At 43.1% G+C, this 18,018-nt stretch overlaps 4 protein-coding genes and 1 long non-coding RNA gene across 9 annotated transcripts; 3 read left to right on the forward strand and 2 right to left on the reverse strand.

The window, feature by feature from the left end:
* The first annotated feature begins 149 nt into the window (after window positions 1-149).
* On the forward strand, window positions 150-2,572 carry LOC129594735 (phospholipid phosphatase 1-like). Its single transcript, XM_055491521.1, has 8 exons — window positions 150-654; window positions 803-923; window positions 1,073-1,145; window positions 1,214-1,602; window positions 1,686-1,818; window positions 1,915-1,927; window positions 2,004-2,027; window positions 2,150-2,572. The coding sequence occupies exons 1-8, from the start codon at window positions 279-281 to the stop codon at window positions 2,365-2,367; spliced, it is 1,347 nt and encodes a 448-aa protein (XP_055347496.1). The 5' UTR covers window positions 150-278; the 3' UTR covers window positions 2,368-2,572.
* A 1,881-nt stretch (window positions 2,573-4,453) lies between these two features.
* On the forward strand, window positions 4,454-9,033 carry LOC129594736 (uncharacterized). Its single transcript, XM_055491523.1, has 3 exons — window positions 4,454-5,466; window positions 6,304-6,839; window positions 8,103-9,033. The coding sequence occupies exons 1-3, from the start codon at window positions 5,379-5,381 to the stop codon at window positions 8,742-8,744; spliced, it is 1,266 nt and encodes a 421-aa protein (XP_055347498.1). The 5' UTR covers window positions 4,454-5,378; the 3' UTR covers window positions 8,745-9,033.
* LOC129594737 (uncharacterized) lies at window positions 8,952-10,283 on the reverse strand. Its single transcript, XR_008691224.1, has 3 exons — window positions 9,945-10,283; window positions 9,627-9,731; window positions 8,952-9,313 (listed from the first exon to the last, which is right to left on the reverse strand). It is a non-coding gene; the product is annotated as an uncharacterized LOC129594737 (long non-coding RNA).
* Window positions 10,284-10,741: 458 nt separating this feature from the next.
* LOC129594790 (casein kinase II subunit beta-like) lies at window positions 10,742-12,350 on the forward strand. Of its 3 annotated transcripts, none has more exons than XM_055491590.1 (6): window positions 10,742-11,185; window positions 11,256-11,364; window positions 11,477-11,520; window positions 11,597-11,653; window positions 11,738-11,831; window positions 11,897-12,350. In XM_055491590.1, the coding sequence occupies exons 1-6, from the start codon at window positions 11,051-11,053 to the stop codon at window positions 12,235-12,237; spliced, it is 780 nt and encodes a 259-aa protein (XP_055347565.1). In that variant the 5' UTR covers window positions 10,742-11,050; the 3' UTR covers window positions 12,238-12,350. The 3 variants fall into 3 exon arrangements, with proteins under 3 accessions (XP_055347565.1, XP_055347566.1, XP_055347567.1); XM_055491591.1 differs by having other exon boundaries at window positions 11,052-11,180; XM_055491592.1 differs by having other exon boundaries at window positions 11,076-11,168.
* A 95-nt stretch (window positions 12,351-12,445) lies between these two features.
* On the reverse strand, window positions 12,446-17,881 carry LOC129594779 (mucin-2-like). Of its 3 annotated transcripts, XM_055491576.1 has the most exons (7): window positions 17,804-17,881; window positions 17,641-17,680; window positions 16,503-16,666; window positions 15,927-16,018; window positions 14,645-15,469; window positions 13,591-14,319; window positions 12,446-13,213 (listed from the first exon to the last, which is right to left on the reverse strand). In XM_055491576.1, the coding sequence occupies exons 3-7, from the start codon at window positions 16,537-16,539 to the stop codon at window positions 12,506-12,508; spliced, it is 2,391 nt and encodes a 796-aa protein (XP_055347551.1). In that variant the 5' UTR covers window positions 16,540-16,666; window positions 17,641-17,680; window positions 17,804-17,881; the 3' UTR covers window positions 12,446-12,505. The 3 variants fall into 3 exon arrangements, with proteins under 3 accessions (XP_055347551.1, XP_055347550.1, XP_055347549.1); XM_055491575.1 differs by lacking the exons at window positions 17,641-17,680; window positions 17,804-17,881 and adding an exon at window positions 16,884-17,387; XM_055491574.1 differs by lacking the exons at window positions 17,641-17,680; window positions 17,804-17,881 and having other exon boundaries at window positions 16,503-17,387.
* Window positions 17,882-18,018: the final 137 nt, after the last annotated feature.

The raw sequence follows: 18,018 nt of genomic DNA on the forward strand, positions 1-18,018 counted from the left end.
ACGTCCCGTTGTTGTGTTTCTAGGTGAATGCATGACAATAACAAACAATGCTGTGTGAAAATCCATCGACATTTTACACATTACAATAATTTTTCCCAATAAAGTTTTGCTTCAACCGTCGAACGTATTTCGAGTGGAAATACCACAAGTTTGAACGATGTGAAACAGATTTTCGATACCTGAAAATTGCCTTGCTATCGTGAATTTCTACTGCAGAAAATTTATTTGCCCTTTTTTAAAATATTTTAATTCGATTTAGTACAGTAACTGTTTTGCCAATGGAAAATACAGACACAAAATTTGCTCGAGATCTGTTGATATCAAGGACATCTGGCGATGCTCTGATTCCACCCAGCGAGCAACTATTCTTAAATATTCCGGATTTCTCGTTACCCCAGGCACACCCAGGCCCAGTAACATTACTCACAACTGCCGATGGGTTTCCGCTTCCTGTCGACCCAGTGGAAGTCATTGTTACTCCAGTGACACCTGGTAAATTGGATGGCGATCGACTACCACTCCAACCCATCGACAAAGTGAAGGTCGCGGAAACATCCCTGACCACTATGCCACCTGAAGAATTCAGTGAACAACTCCGAGTTCGGGATGTATTTTCATTGAAGACCGTTCTGGAATCTGTAGCTCTTCTCATAGGTACTATAAAAATTATGAAGGATGTAGTCCCCTTGATATGTGACACTTTAGTCACCTTGCCGTTATCGTGAGTTGAGATGGTGTATTTAACGTACTTAATACTTATCCTGTACCACAGTAAACATGAAACTTTTGGGCCTTCGTTTAGCAATTCTGCCTGTCTTCTTTGCACCCTGCCTTCTGCATTTTCGAGGATTTTATTGTGATTGTCCAACTTTCCGGCCGTTTGAAATGATGAAAAAATGCACATGCCATAACCCGGACATTTCGTAAGTTGATCAAAATGATGACCTTTACATTGATTTTCCATGTGTTCCTGCTATATCTAAGCACCTCCAACACAGTTTTAGATCCGTAAAAGTCCCGCAGAACTGTTAATAGTTATCAATAACGTGGTGATTGATGTTTTACATTTCAGATATCCTTACACTGAAAGCTCTGTTGACTTGTGGTTGCTGTACCTGTTATGTCTTCTGATTCCTGCGGTTACGGTAAAACGAAAGCTGCATTGTGTACAATCGTGGTAAATGATTCCTGACTTATTCCGTTTAATTTTTAGATACTGCTAGGAGAATACTGTCATTTCTATGTATCGCGTAACAATTACGGTGCGATGGAAATCAAATATCGTCTCCTGAAGGACAGACCCGCCATTCCTCCAATGGGCGTCAGTTTAATCCGCATTGCTCTGCTGTTCGTATTCGGGTTCTTTGTCACGAAGAGCCTGACAGATGTGGCCAAATACTCCATGGGCTTTTTGCGGCCACATTTTCTGGAGGTTTGCCAGCCGGATTTCGGGCGCATCTACATGGACGGCGGATGTGATCGGTACGTGACGGAACCGCATTGTTGGGCCGACTCGGAAGTGGACTCACTCCGGGTGCAGCAAAAGTACCGGGACTCGCGGCTGGGCTTCATTTCAGCACACGCTAGCCTGTCATTTTACTGGTACGTTGTGATAAATACGTATATGACATTTACAGAAAAAACGTTATTTTTTGTTACGACGATAATTTTGGTGAATTTTTCAGTATGCTGTTTATGGTTTTCTACGCGGAATCACGATTTCGTTGGATGCGGCTGCGGTTCTTGAAGGCCATCGCCCAGTTCACCCTGCTGACACTGGCGATCATAATCAGCATCAGTCGCATCACAGATAACATGGTTCGTATTTTCTCGCTTCCTTTCACGGCCTAATTAATTATTTACACAACTCTCGTATTTTACTTATTCATGCTGATTATTTTGTTTTCTTTTTAGCACCATTGGCCAGGTATATAACGAGATGGCATTTCAGTTATGCACGACAAAACAAATGTGCTGTGCAATTTTGACCTTTTGTTTTTCAGCTGTACTTATGGGTGGTCTGCTTGGTAAGTACCCAGTATTAATTTAACGATAAATTAGCTTTATGACGTACGTGTATATTTTATAAACCGGTGGCTATCAATGATAGTATCGTACGTATCGTTGTATTTGTCGAGCTCTTCTTCAGGAGCCGGTGTGTGCTATATGACCGTTTTCATGATTGGCGACTTTTTCAACGATCGCTACTTCGTCCGCCGCAAGCTGGCTGATGTGCTGCAGAAAATAGATTGGGATAGCGATGGAACCGGCGGCATCCTGTCGCAACTCTTCAGTAATCGGGGCCACCGTCTATTACGCAAATTACGACACACAACCAAGAAGTCGGCTAACCGACATGTCTTGTAAAACCGAAATTAAATTTGTACGTAATGATGCGATTCACGCGGTGACGCGAACACCCAAAATCACACAAAATTTGCAATTTATTACAGGCGGCCGATGGCCGCAACCGTGCAAATGCTGCCGGTGTAAATAATCTGACACTTGTAAAAAAACATCATTAATGTACGAGACATATGGACATGATTAAAAGCTGTTAGAAGAAATCCTCTAGCGACTGCTCGTGACTGACTGGCTAACGGTCATTCATCAAGATTAGCATTCTTCTCTCTTGTGCATGCACAGATGGCATACGTTAACAAAGTGGTAATTACTTTTGGAAATGCTGCCCCGCCGGATCAAAGATCAATCAGTAGCTCAGAGCAGAGGGTGCTTGGTGTCTTATTATTAATCTGCGGTTTCACTTGCCGTAATGCAGCTAACCTTTCCACCTTTGCCTTGCTGTCGTGTTGCAGTGGTTATTTGACAACGGTCTAACGAAAGCCGTTGGAGTGTGAGTGCCTAGCCCGAGCAGCCTGTTTTAATTTGATAAACACCTAAAAAGTCATTGTGATTTTTATGTCTTCATTCCCGCACCTTGATATTACGCAACCACTTCCGACGGTGTATTGGATTAAATTGTCACCTCGCCGCCGGTGAAGGCGCTTGAACGTAAACCATCGAGCGCTCTTGACTTGCAATCCGGATCTGCGTAGATCGCAGGTTCAAGTGTTTATTTTTGCGACCGTTACGTGTTAATACGGTGCGTTGGTGTTTCTACGACAGGTGCGTAGTAATTTCACTACTTATTTGAATGGGATGCAGCCTTAACGAAAATTAAGGTTTTGTAAAGATATATTCAAAACAATCAAATAAGTTTTATGATTCTGATTTTGCCCATACTAAGTTGTGAAATAAATGATATAAAGCCATTGCATTTAACGAAGCACTCATCACACAAAAATTTACTAATGATTTTCCTGTTGTTTGTAACAAACGTCACTCCACCTGAACATGGACCGAATAAAGCCGACTGATGCAACTTTTTAATGCAGTTAACTGTTCAGCAGTCATACTTGCCTACATTCGCCAGATGCCAGTGTGTTACTATGTTTACAATTTTACTTGAAACATTTTTTTAAACAAGGGTAATAATTGTAAATTAAGTTTTGTGATTTGTGATTCGTTTTTGTGATTTGTAGTGACTACTGTAAAACTGTAATCCTCAACTACGTCGGTACAAAGTTAGCATTTAAAGTTCATACACAAAGTACACATCACCGGATAGCCCTGCTGCTGCTTGTCTGAACTTTGGAGAACAGCGTTCGCATTAATTTACGTTGTATTTTTTGTTGATTGTTGTTTTCTAATGTACATTAGCCATTTTTTCGCCAAACATGCAAACTACTACGCAAATACGTGCAAGCGCGATTGCAGCTGTAATAATTAACGTTATTTTTAATCAGATGCGTAAGAGCCGGGAAGCGCCTGCGCAGCAAATATGTACAGATACTTAATGTTGTGGTTCGCTTGTCAAAAACAATCACTTCGCGACCTCAGTTGCGCTTAAAACTGCCAGCGCGTAAACCCTTATCAGATGGTTCGACAAATTTAATTACGATAGATTACCAACGGTTCCGCTTGAACAGCAGGAAGACAAGCGGTTGCTAGACCGTGTTCGGCGCAGCGCAAATGGCAGCTGCGGAAAATTGAGTTGATATTCAGAAATAGCCCCAACGTCAGCCCATTATACTACCGAACACAGTTATTTTTTCTGGGTCCGATCGAGTGTGACGTAGCACGTCCACAAATGGTTGATACATGTTGTGCGTTTATTTCATTTCCTGTCTTGGTAAAGAAACGCTCCTGTCGGCCGCATGAAAGACAACCGCTCCCATTTGAACAGCGAAGTGGCGAGCTTCGGTATTGTACGAGCGCGGTTTCTTTGCTACACTCACTTCCGGTGGTGACGTATCCGGGGTGCAGTTCCATTGTCGAATGGTATGGCTGGCATTGGAACTCCATGCGGCTGCATGAACGACTGCGTGTCACAGTTTAGTGGCAATGGAAATGCCATTCAATCGATTGGAAATTTAAGCCATGCAGTCGCTACCCGTGCTGTCGTCTGCGCAGTGTAAATAGAGTGAGGAGCAAACTTTCTTTTCGTCGCTCAACTTTTCTTCGCGATCATTTTTCTCTGTATTCTGCGTTGTATTCGATCTTCATTTGACTCGTGATGGTGATGATTTATTTTCGGTTAATCCGTCCCCATCAGCGTCGTCGCGGGAAGAATGCATAATATTATTTTGGGAACCAGATTCGTTCCGTAGAGAGTGGCCTGCTTGTGTGTCCGCAACAAGTCTGCTCAGCTTCGCCTGTCGCAGCATACCACACCACACAACACATTCTTGCCTTTATGCACAGGCTTATCGATGGTTTATTTTCCTCCGATCCTCTTTGACTGCGGAAACATCATCAGAAAAGTCCTTGGATGATGTTTTTAACGATCGCCGCCGTACACGCTTCCGCATCGCGTCGCTGGTTCGCCAAGACTGTGGATATTTTCCTAATATCGGGAAAAACGCTGACGCGGTGAAAACTTGGATTACCATCCGTTTCTGATAAACAGCGTTTTATCACCAATAAATTGGCAGTGCTGCAGGATGGTTTTTATATGACGGAAAATTAGTTGGGGTGGAATATGATGCGCCAGTCAACGGAGACATAAATTATTCTTCCAACGATAACGATGTTTGCTGCGCTGATTGCACCGTGAGCTGTGGTTTTAGAAACTCCCTCTCTCTCTCTCGAGTTTTAACGACCAGCCTCTTATCTGATGCACCAGCGCGACACAGAGCGAAGAACGAGAAGATGTTGAATGTTTTATAAGGAGAGCGACTGCGCTGTTTGACTTTTGAGTGATAAATTGGCATCTTGTGCGAGCGTGCCAGATTCCATATCCGATTTTTTTACCGTGCCTTCTGCCATCCTGACGACATGCGGCTAGCCTAGTTTGCCTATTTGGGCGTGCTGGAAAAATGGCCGTCTTCTCGAGGATGGGTCTGAACATGTCGCAACCGGAGCAACCGTCGGGAGAAGTCAAATTCTGCGTGTTTGGTTTGATGCGTAAGTTCGAAGGCTTTTATGAGAATTTTATGATTTTACCGGTTATGAAATCGAGATATTTACGCCTGAGGGGATTTTGCATATCTCGCTTTCAACGCGCGCCGGACAGATGCAGATTACACGTTCAGGTGCTGCTCCTGCTTATCAGGCCGTAAAATTCTTTAATTCCGTAAACCGGTTTGTATGCAAAAGGGAGAGATCGATCTCGTGTTGAGATTAAAAGTGATTTCATTATGGGCGTAGGTCGAGAGAGTTGTCTTGCTAGCACTTATGTTGTAATTTGGGATTAGCGCTGGTGAAATGTGCGCCGAATAATCACGTTATGACCGTGTACAAATCTTACTGTCTAATCTTTGGATTGGCAATCAAGTTCAGCCCCAGCATGACTCGTTCTGGGGATGAATTTATCGATTTACTCATTTCCCAGAAGTAGAAAAAAATCTAGCACTGTTCCTCCGGCGAAATTTCCCATTGCTGTTGTACTCCAGTGTTTACTCTGTGTGAACGTGATATATTTCCCGTGTGGGCAAATGACATTCGTTTGCCGCGGAAGAAATATCGCAACGACAAGTTTGCAGTGTTTATTTTCTTGACGGTTTTGTTAAAAAATATATTGCCGCCATTATTTTCCACTCGAAGGCTGCGATAATTATGTTTAATTCGAGCCTGGGAACGCTCGTTGCGAATCCAGGTTACGACTGCTTACATAACATGGATATGACTTCCGGTTAAACATTGCGTGCTGCTCACAGTATCATGCGATGCGGCAATATTGCTGTAGCGATTGTAACCATTAGCTGTTCGTGTTCTTTAGTATTTCCCTTTTGTCGTTTGCAGTTTCCACCGACTCTCCCAAGCTCCTACTGCTCTCCGTGACCTGCGGTGTCCTCTCGGTGACCCTCCTGAGCACGGCATCGCGGGCGTTGTTAGCCGCCCTGTGGCGACGCTCCCGGCAGTGGCTGATTAAGTTCCTGACCAACGGCGACGCCGACGTCGCGCTCCCCATGGGCAACGTTAACGCCGTCGTCCCGACGGTGTCCGGTGTCCGTCTGGACACCAACCAGGCCACCAATACGGACCTGTGGGCCTCCTATGAAATCATTGATCTCCCGCGCATTCGTCCGCGGATGTGCGATGCGCAGACCTCCCCGCTACATGCCGGTTCGTTGGCCCGCGTGGTGGCCACGGAGGACCGGGCCTGCTCACCGTGTCCGATGTACGGGGCCGCCTCCGAGGAGGAGGACTTGCTGGTGTTTGAAGCGGAGGTGGATCGTGAGATACGCGAGGGTGAAGAGAGTCTCGTTAATTTTGATGAGAATCCCGAGCGTGATGAACTGCATGATCGACTGATGTCGCTTGAAAAGGCCTTACAGGTTGGTTATGTAATACTTTTACCGGCGTGCTTAGCTTAATGGCTTTAATACCGCTTCCAGTATAAAACTTCAAACTACAATTGAATTTAATGGTGTTTACAATACGTTTACCGCTTCCGAATATAAAACTTCGAACCACGAATCGCTGTAGTATGTAGAGATCTGCTTATGTATAGTATCTTCTGCTTTTTTAAAAATAATTTTTACATTTTGATGCAAGATTGTCAGCATTTCCGTTGCAGCAGACGTTTTAATCTTTTCGTTATCTTTTGGAAATATTTTATTCGGCTGCTTCGTTTCGTTGTCTGGTTTTTCAGTATCGCGGCGCATTTCGGTATACTAAGTTTTTATGCTGCTTTCATGATTCGAACGTCGTAAACACAGATTTAATGGCGATTTGATCGTTGCGAGACGTCGTAACATGCGGCGATAATGAGTTTCCGCTCGTCTGGAATGTTTTCGGAGTGTTGTTGTTAGCAGCGACCTTGGCATAACATTGACCCCGATGGGTGCCTTGCGTGTGGTTTTTCATTTGGGGGGAAATTTATACCAGACACAGCGGTTCGTTTTCCGGCTAAGCTATCCATAAACCGCTGAGCACTTCAGGGGATTGATGGATAGCTGCTCGAGTATTTGCATGTCCGAAAGTGAAATCAGCTTGTATTTGCTTGGTAGGGGTTTGGAATTTACGTTGCGTAAGCAGAAAACACCGATTTGTATATTTTCCTCTTGAAATAACCGCAATCGCGCTACGGGTCGTTAGCGAATTGTTTCACTGCAAAATCCACTTCAACCAAGTATTATTGCTGTTTATTCGGTTGCTTCTTCGGAATTTTCTCATTATGTAATATTAATTAATCCTGAGGAAAACAGAAAGGAAATATTTACGCGCAGCGCTTAAATAATTTTATTATTGATTGATATTGTCATAAAATTTGTATCGTCTGCGCCGCTGCAGAGATGAGCGCTATAGCTAATTATATTTTCTCGCTTTCGTGAGTCGGAAAAGTGCAATCAACGCACAAGGGCTTTCCTCCGCTTTCGCGTTAAATTAATCAATAAATTGATCGGCACAAGCTTTTCACATTACGTATACATCTCGCAGAAAGTAATCCAGGCGGCAACAGTCTGCTTTTGTGGCCAACGCTGCAGTAGTGTCGATATCTGTTCTTATTCCCAGCGCCGCTGTTTACTTTGATCAACAATACCCCCGTCTGCTTAATAGCGCTTACATAATGGCTTCGACCTCCTTTTGTTTTGTAGGAGACCCACCGCGAAATGGGCCAGCACATGTCCTCCCTCTCCGAGCTGTCGCAGCGCCACTTTTGCTCAGCCAACAACCCGCCTTCCCAGCCGGTGTCTTCCGCGTACCAATTCCCACCGACCAGCTACCAGATCCACGCCTGTCATCTCCATCCGCTCCTGACATCCTCCGCCGATCCGGCCAACGGCCTCGTCTGGGAGGATGAATTCACCCCGGAGCGCCCGGCATCCGGGACACTGCACCCCGATCTACAGGATCTGGAGTTGTGGCAGTCGGATCTGCGATTCTTCTCGGGTCTCTCCGGACACTGCGGGATAGAATCGGCCGAGACGTCACTGCTCAGCGAGACGTCGTTGACCGCCTCCCCCACGGCGGCGGGGAAGACGCCGCGGGATAGCGGGGTGATGGAGTTGTGGGATGTGGAGAGTGAGGAGGAGCGGAAAGAGAATGTGACGAGTGAGGAGAGCAGTGTGTGTGTGCGGTGTGCGGGGCGCATGGAGAAGCAGCGGCCGGTGTCAGCGCCGACCCACGGTGATGCGGGGGTGGTGTCTTCCGGGGTGAGGTGTCTCAGTAGTGGGTGTAGTCCGCTGCATCAGCCGGCAACGGATCGGGTGCCCAAGCGGAAGGTGGGGAAGAAGTAATGTTGTTTTGCGGGTGTTTGTATTGGTGTTTGTGCATTATCCTCGGTTTGTTATCAGGTTATTTGTACAATTAGTTGAATTAAGTTTATTGTTAGATTGTCCAGTGAGTGCGTTGATTATTGAGAGGCAGCTATATTTTTATCCGAGATTTATAAGGGTTGGTGTTGGTTGCGTTGATGCCTGTTAAATACTTCTGAAATTCTGATGCACTGGATGAAATATTGTGTAATTAATAAACCATGCATGTTTCAGTGGAAATTATTAATAAAAAGGTCAGATCACGTATAGGCTTTATATTGTCCGTATACAATAATTTATTGGAAGTCGGAATTGCGAGCTGATTCACGAATACGCCGCAAAATACACTACCGCCGGGACTAACAAGGATATGAAGCCGCCATGAAGGATGGATGCTGGATTGCATAAATCGCTGTTGCAACAGAATCTACTAAAGGTTCCAGGAAGTCCAATAAATACTAGAGGAACACCGGTATCAAGGCACCCAGCGGTCACCTTCTGGGCTCTCGTCCCGCACTCACGATATACCGATTTAGTTCCAGCTGCAGCGTCTGTAATAACAGAAAACTTTTTTGAAACACAGAGACATGCATTCAACTTGGCAGCAAGAAAAATTAATATTGTTTATACTCTGCTTTTACTGAAAATTTAAGTATACTAGACAATTACATATACATTTCTAGATATTCTTACAATACGTTCTAGAACTGTACAGCTGCAGGCAAGTACCTGTAGCCGTCACTAGCCATTTCGCAATACGGTAAAAATAGTCTTGAATAATTTCTACATTATTTGACCTAGTGTCCATCGCCGCGTGCTCAAAATTAGATAAGTTAATCAATATAAAACTAAAACTTTACTCACTGTCGAGCGTTGATGTACCACATAACTGACAATCAGGTTTTATTATACATTGAGACAGGTCTTTGGATTCACAAAATCCGTCATAACACTGAATTGTTCCTGCACCTGCGCACAAAACTGAAAAAGGTCACAGATGGAAGTATAAAACTGAGGATCTAATTTATATTAGCATGCCATAATAGTTTTGCTAAATGGTTAAATTAAACTACGGACTTCAGGAAGATTCGATGGTTTTTGCGGATCGTAAAGCAAAGCGCAAACTAAAAGGTCAACGGCTGTATATATTTCTGCATAAAATGCACAAAATGTTTTATGTACATTGTTTTTGGAAGACACTCAGTAATGTCACTGATAAAATAAGAAATTTGCCAAACATAACAGTTGTTTTTAGTACGACTGAACACAAATTTCTCTGAAGCTTTGGATAATTTCTTAATTCCAATAAACAACACAATCAATACAGGAAACTACTATTGACGAAAAATGGTCTGTGTAAGGAATATGAGGAATAAACAAACGGTCTGTGTGAGGAAAACGAGCTCAATTGAATTCTCAATGCGGACTGTGATCAATTAATATCAGACATTCAGGTATTGCTAAATACTCTGTATTTTTATTAATGTTTTAATGAGTACTTGCGTAAATCTCTGGATTTGAAACCAGTGACTACTTACGCAGTGTGCGTAAGCAGTTTGGTAGCGTGCTGTTCCCAAGGGATGGATGGGCACGCGGCACTCAGTTCTTATCTATGACAGTACTGTACGTACTGTAGTAACTAAGTTAACCAATAAATACAGTACTGCTGTAGTATCTCTTACGTTAATAGTAACATACATTGGACAAACTACAAAAGTTACTACAGTATAACTTCTATTTTACATTTAACTGTACATGCTTCTTTTTACTTCGTACAGCGAACATTCCACGCGTTCCTACGAAATTTATACAGCGTCAACACATTGACATTTACCCGTATATTAACGGGAAAGCAGTACACACTCGTGTAAACAGTGAACAGAAAATGTGAACTGCGTACATACAGATATACACAATCATATACTGCAATACGCAATCATATAATACTGTAACTTTTTTGACATTAAATAAAACAGCAATAAAACTCACTCAATAATAAACAGCAATATTAATAATTAATTTTGCTAAAAATGGGTTTATCTGAAGATACACTAGACCGCGGTTGCAGGGTACTGTAACGCCGTCAGTCCAGCGCAGGGGAGTGTATTCCCGTGACCGATTTTTGGAGGATAATCTGTACTCATGGCGAATATAGTCGGAGTACGATGTTGCAACCCTAGAATTATTTTTTAAGCAGTTCGGCAGCGCCCAAGGCTCTGTAAAGGTTCTGAAACCCCGCTGCGGGTATCTGCGTAAACAAGGCATCAGCCAGCAGACGGTTCGCGGGTATGGATGTGCCAGTGCTGTCCAGCACTGAGCTGGTATCAGCCAATGAAATCGAAGAAATGGAACTCCCGACGGTTGCAGTTATTAGCTGGACAGACTCCATGTTGCAAAGGGACAAAAGTGACTTCTTGTGTAAAGTACCTGCTTGGTTTGCCAAAGCTACAGTAGGTCATTAATTTGCTAATCAAAAGGTCATCAAAATTTTAGATGGATATCGATTACCAACATGACAAATTCAACTGGACTGGTGTCGAACAACGCTACGATTTCATGTTTTTCCAAAAAGCAGCACAACTTCTTTTGGACCAATTCCCTGGTAATCTATAGCTCCTACATACATTACATTGGCAACTTTAAAATCAATTGAGTCTAGTTCGATGATAACAGAAACGCTGTCAGAAATTACAGTATCGCTATTTTATGCGTAGACGATGAATGTGCTTCGGATGCCGCAGAAGCAGACGCACGCATGGTACTTTCTGGCGCAAAATTCCAAATTCAATATGTAAAATGGTTATTTGATCGGATTTTTGTTTATTTATTTCTAGCTGTACGGATTGCTACATGCTCGCTTCATAATGACCGATGCAGGTTGTGCGGAAATGGTAAAATAAAAGACCAAAAGTTGTCTCTTTTACGTATGGAAATAACTTTATTTCATATTGTGTTTTTTGTGATGATTTTTTCAGAAAATTAAGTTTATGCTGCGACACTTTGGTGTGTGTCCGCGTGTACAGTGCGATAAGCAACCGGTTCTTCCAATCGGAACAGCCGACAATCCCTGTACGCGCCGTGATTTGAAAAATTGTTGTATGCAAGACCAAATTCTTTTATGTTGGATGTTTTAGGTGTAGATTATGTGAAGATTTACTGTCCGCGTTGTCGAGATATTTACCATCCCTACAAGGACTACACCGAACGGTTAGATGGAGCGTTTTTCGGCACCGGGTTTCCGCATCATTTTTTCATGGTGTTCCCGGAGTTGCGTCCTCTGCCGTGTGCCCATAGGCCTTTAGATATGGCTGTGATGGGCAATGCGAGAAGACATGATAACGGAGATGCACCACCGTGGACGGGGCCACACGCTACAGGGAAAAGGTCATCTCTGATTAGCGAAGACGTTTTAATTACATCACAGTCACTGTCTTCCACTTGCTTGGACGAACGGATGGATATGGAATTTAAGTAGATTTTTTTTGCAATAATGCAATTAAATAACCTTTAGAGTTCCTAGTACTACTAGTTAAAGATAACTAACACTAAATAGATATTAATTATACTACTAATTAAAAATTCATTAAATTGAACGCTTGCATTTTGCAGTTTTTCACCGTATTCTAATAAATTATTTGTCGAATAGTTTTCTTCCGGTGAGGTTTGGTATATGTTTGGTATATTTTAATAGTATCAGTAATCAGTAAATAAATATCACAACAACACAATGACACTCACATAATTCACCGCCCTTCAAGTACACAACAAACCGCAGTCGATTCACAGAATTTCGCCTGCTTTATAACCATTCCATCACACACCGTAAAAACTTCCGACTTATCCACACAAATACCGAATCGCCCCTGATTTTCAAAGGGTACGCATACACCGCGCTGTTTGACCACACTCGAAGGTATCGTATCCGTACCGTCGCTGTTTAGAATTGTGGCGTCCGCTGCATTCGTCGTTACCTTCGTCGTCTCTTCGAGCTGGACACTGGGTGTGGTTGTTTTTAACGGCCTTAACGCACTGTGATCGATGTTCGGTAATGGCACCGGGTCAATAGAAATACCCAGAAGGTTCCATAGATCTTGCTTGTCTAACGCTTGGGACGGTTTGACGAACATTGTGGACGCTGCTGGCACGGGGACGGCGTTCGCTGCAGGTGGCGTACTTGTCGCATCCGGATTTGCGGTGTTCAAGAATCGTTTCCGCGATGGGCGGGTAATGGTCTGGGGCGTGGTTGTACTGGGTAAATCGGTGAACTGACGAATTCCTCGAGTTAGACCTGTTGGCATGCTGAGAAAGGTCAACTGCGATCTCAATGGTGGCAACGCCATTTTCAGAGATGTTGGAGAGTTAGATTGGAAGATATTCGCACTTTTGCTAGTGGTGACAATAAAAGGCGTTGTGGAGATTATTGTATCTGTCGTGATCAACGGTGACGAAGTCTGCGAAGTGCAAAATGTAACAAATTATGTATTGTACAATACTTGATAATTAGTTTGAACGGCTAAATTGACTGCAATAATTAACATTAACATGTAAAAAATTAACACGGTTACTGTAAAAAATAATGTCTGTTGTCATTTGGGCAAGTCGTTATTATGTAATTGTTACCATTCGAAGTTAAGACATACTGGTAAGTCACTGCTTTTAGATGAGTTCGGTGCACTCAAGAAAATTGAATCATATAACTTTCAAATTCCATAAGAGATCTATTTTGGCAGACAAAAATGAATGCGAAGAATTCGCGATAATATTTTGTCAATTAATTTACGCACAGATGCAAGCTAGAAATATCCTTATAATGTTGTTTAGCACTTACGCTTGCCAACGTGGTAGCTTCTGGTTCCGGTGTGGTTATAGGTACCGGCATTGTTGTAGTGCGCATTCTACTCGTCGAGGATGTTACCGACAATTTTCGAGAGGTGTTCACTCTGCCAGCGGTAGTGATCGGACTGGTTATCTCGGAATTTTCCGTGGTACTCGTATTTGCACTAGGGAAGGTCACCGTCAAAACTGGTGATTGGATAGGAATATTTTTAGTAATGGTTTTATTCGGTTTGGATGTTTCCGGCTGCAGCACTTCGTGCAAGAGGTTTTCCATAAGGACACGCAAGTTGGATAGCTTGAGATTCCGGCCTTCTCTGCTTCCAGTTTGATCAGTCTCGTTTACCGGCAGCGATGGGAGTTCTGTCACAGAAACCGGCATGGCAGTGGCAAGTTGCGTTGTTCTCATAGTTGTGGTTAGGGCGTTTGTCGCTGGATGCGACGTTGTGCTGTGCCGGCTGTTCCTCGTGTGTGTTGTGGATGGGGTGGAAATTAACTTGGCTTGCAGTTGTGGAAGGAGTGGCTGTGAGGCATTGGTAACCTTCAGTCGTTTTGGCGGGATAATTTGAACAGCGGGAATATTTTCGGTTTGAAGCACATCTTTTAACAAATTCAGCATCATCGTTCGGAGATCAGCAGGAAATTCACGTGCTGTGCGATTTTCGGCTGTTCCATTCGCGGCGATAATTTGCTGCGCGGTTGCATTCGCAGCTTTTACGATTTCCTGTAGAACAGCCATCATGTATTTTGGTGTGAAAAATTCTGATTAGAATTTAGTAGAAATTGGAGGAATTTCACAGGGCGCTTAGTACTTTTGGTCTGATGCTACTGCAAATATTTACAAGGCGAACAAGCAGATTAATTAAAATTTACTAAAGTAAATCCACAGTTCAGAAGTTGCTAATAATCTGAGTAACTATCGATTTACGTAAATAATTTAAGAGGCCCAAAATTTAGTCAATGAACAAGAATAAACCTCTAATTCGAAGCACTTCAAACTTTAAGTTACTCTGCCCGTACATTCAGATAATTCAGCAACGTCAACGCACCTTTACTACCTCTCCCGTTTTTGGGGTGCCCCCTTCAAGCGCTGGTGGCTGCAGTATGAAAGGTGACTGATTCTGAGGAGCCAGCAGCGGATTCGTCATAGACTGTGGCAACGCATTGGCAACAGCCGTTTGGACAGCCGCCTCCACTTTCTGTTTGACTTCGGGGCTCACCGTGGTGGTAGCCGGCATAGCGGTAGTCTCCGGAGCCGGAGCCGGCACCGGTGCCACAGCCGGTACCGATGCGGCTGCCGTCGCAGTTTCCGCAACCGCCGGCGCGGGAGAGGCCTCCGGCTCTCCGCTTGGCACACCATTCGGTGGCGCCGTGATGACTTCCCCGGCACTGACTTGCGCGGCCGCCGCTGCGGCAATATCATCACTGGATGGGAAGGATATCGTCGTATCAGCGGTGGTGGGCGGGGCTGTGTGCACGGCGACAGTGGTGACACCGGGAGCCAAGGTGGTGGGCGTTGTTGGTTTCGTGGTCACCGTATGGATGAGCAGGTCACCCAGTTTGGTGAGGGCGGAAGCCAGTACTGTGGCGTTGATGGTCTTGGGGACATCGACCGCCGCGGTAGCGTTGCCTTTCAGTAAATTCGGTATACCCAGGGCGGACGCTGCGACCGCGGCCGATGATAAGCCGGTTGTATTGATTGCCAATGCAGTGGCATTGGCGGCGGCGGCGGCTGCCGCTCCCGGGGCACGGGTTACCGTGGCCTTTGTTGTCGTGAGTACGGGGACCGTGACCGGTGGCGGTGTCCACCGGCCAGCCACAAAATCTTCATAACGCTCGTAGAAGGTGTCATTTGGCGGTTCGGTTACCAAAGTCTAAAAATGAGAAAACTGGTTAATTTTTGTGTACTTACCAGTACTCAGTTTATTTATTGATTATGCTAACAATTTCTAATATTCCGGCCAATCAATTTTTTTATATTCATGGGATCCTCTAGTATCGATATCATCGCAGCAATCTGACACAAACGTTTCTCAACTCTATCTATATTCTACGTATCCACCGACAACACGAGCAAAACAAAGAGAAACCGATTCGATTAATAAAGAACAGCCAAAGGGTTGACTTGTGATCTTGCAAAAACGTTTCAGAAACGTGCTGAATTATGCATCCTAAATTATTCATCCTATGTAATTTTCACCATCTAATTCACTGAATATTTTGGCTGGTAAACTAAGAATAACAATTAAGTTCCTAACCTCGTGCCAAGATAGGTTTATGCCATAGCGAATTTCGTAAAGGAATTTACCGCACATGCCTGGTTTTCCTTACCGGAATATAAAAATTATTCCATTTGTAATCACCCCAGGACTGTACCGGGTTACTGCTTCCAAAAGCGGCATAAATCACTTGCTGCGGCAAATCTGTTAACAACCAACACCATAAGAAACATTGAGTAGATAGAGCCATATATTCTACTCGATCGTACGAGTACTTTCTGATGTTTAAATTAATTATAAATTCTAACTGATTTTCCAGTTGTCGGTATTGTTTACTTAAGTGAACAGAATGCATGAATACTAAACAAGAGTTTGTATAATCAGTAGCGAAGACTGTCTGCAAAACACCGTTCCGGTAATTTTGCACGTCCACTCGAAGAAATTTTTTGCATGACACGTTCTCTTAAATTACTGTACAGACATTTATCATACAAGCGTAAATTGTTTGTGTGAACGGTGATTATCCAAAAACATTTTTTTTCAGTAATAATGCATACATATTAGATTATTTAAAAGAAATGTTCAATCGTTTGTAAAGCAAGTACTTACGTGCCTACAATATGGATCTGTAGGCGAATTTATGCATAATTCATATAAATTTTGGTACAGCAACGCAAAAACCACGTACATATTGGCCAGCCGGCAAGTGACTGCGGTACCGTCATCCAGGATGGCACATTAACCGGCGGGGTATTACCATCGATGGAACGTCCCAAATCATATCCATCGCGATACTGCGCCGTATCGTAATTATTGCCATCATTTAAGCCGTATACGTCAAATGCTCCTTGGCTGGAAACAAAATTTGCAAACAACTGTAATTCAAAGATAACTGTGTATAACGCAACCGATAGGCGATCCCGCTTAAGTTTTATATTCATAGTCCAAACAAATGATTTTAAACTGACGATGATCTTAATAATTTATCAAAGCATTAAGTCACCCGCTAATAAAAAAAACTTTTAATTGCAACACGATAAACGCTGTTATAATGGTTAGTGATTCTTACGTTGGTATGAAATGAAAGTGAACGGCTGGCGATCAGTAGCAATGGACACAGTGACCGCATTACTATCACTCTCACTACCGCCGTAATAGCGGCAATCAAGTAATTAGTCCATCTTGCTTAAAAGATTTTCGACCGCATTATTGTGCGTGGATCTTTTCGGCAACATACGTTGCGATCGACTTGAGAAAAGTGAAAACACGTAGATACCGGATCACTGTTTAGAGACTACGGAGATCGCTATGGGTCACTTTGTTTAAGGTGGCGGAATGGATTATTGGCTACCGGCGCGCACTGATTCAGACATAAATAAACGGACGAATGAGCCGTGTTCTCTTTGTTATTGACCTTCTTCCGTCTGCATATATGGGTCAAGTTAAAATTGATCATAAATTCATGCCAATACGGAGTAATTATTCTAATGGTGTAAACTGTTTTAGTTAATCAAGTGAAGCGATAAAGACGTGTTCGAACTTTCATCAATTTTCAGCCAAGAGAAATGTGACTTTAATTGCTTATCTTAATTTGTGTTCTAAGGAGTGTATTGTTGTACTGTCAAATTGTTAGTGCGTTACTAATGAGCTTGAGAATAGCAAACTGGTAACGCTCGGCGTTTAAATATCACATTAAAAGGATAAAATATTAGATGCGCCTTTTATCGCTTAAATTATTTTATTTACTGCAATAGTTTTTATACTCACTGTGGTAGTATATGACGACGCATATTATATGACATATTCAAATTAGTTTAGAAACTTACTGTATGCCCCATGTGGACTACAATACATTCGGACTCAACACTGCAAAATCGACATAAATCAAACCATTAACCAACCACGCATATAGCAGATTTATTAATAATACCGCAATACAATTTTGATTTAGTTAATTTGTTGATCGCTTCGTGAAAGGGTTATTCCCACCTTGCAGTAAAATAATAGGACATTGTCTTACGAAGGATAAAAGAATTTCATTTTATGAAAAGGATCCGCACGTCAACATGCAAGCTGTGAGATGTGCCAGTTTTCGAGAACTTTAAATAAATTATTACCGAACAAAACAGTTATGGTAACATGAATAGCCAGCGCGCCACTTGTTCACCGGTAAACACTCATTGAGCGCGCAATGTTTTGACGAT

The sequence above is a fragment of the Paramacrobiotus metropolitanus genome, unplaced genomic scaffold (genome assembly GCF_019649055.1).
Source record: "Paramacrobiotus metropolitanus isolate TYO unplaced genomic scaffold, Prichtersi_v1.0 Parri_scaffold0000071, whole genome shotgun sequence".
Lineage (NCBI taxonomy): Eukaryota > Metazoa > Tardigrada > Eutardigrada > Parachela > Macrobiotidae > Paramacrobiotus > Paramacrobiotus metropolitanus.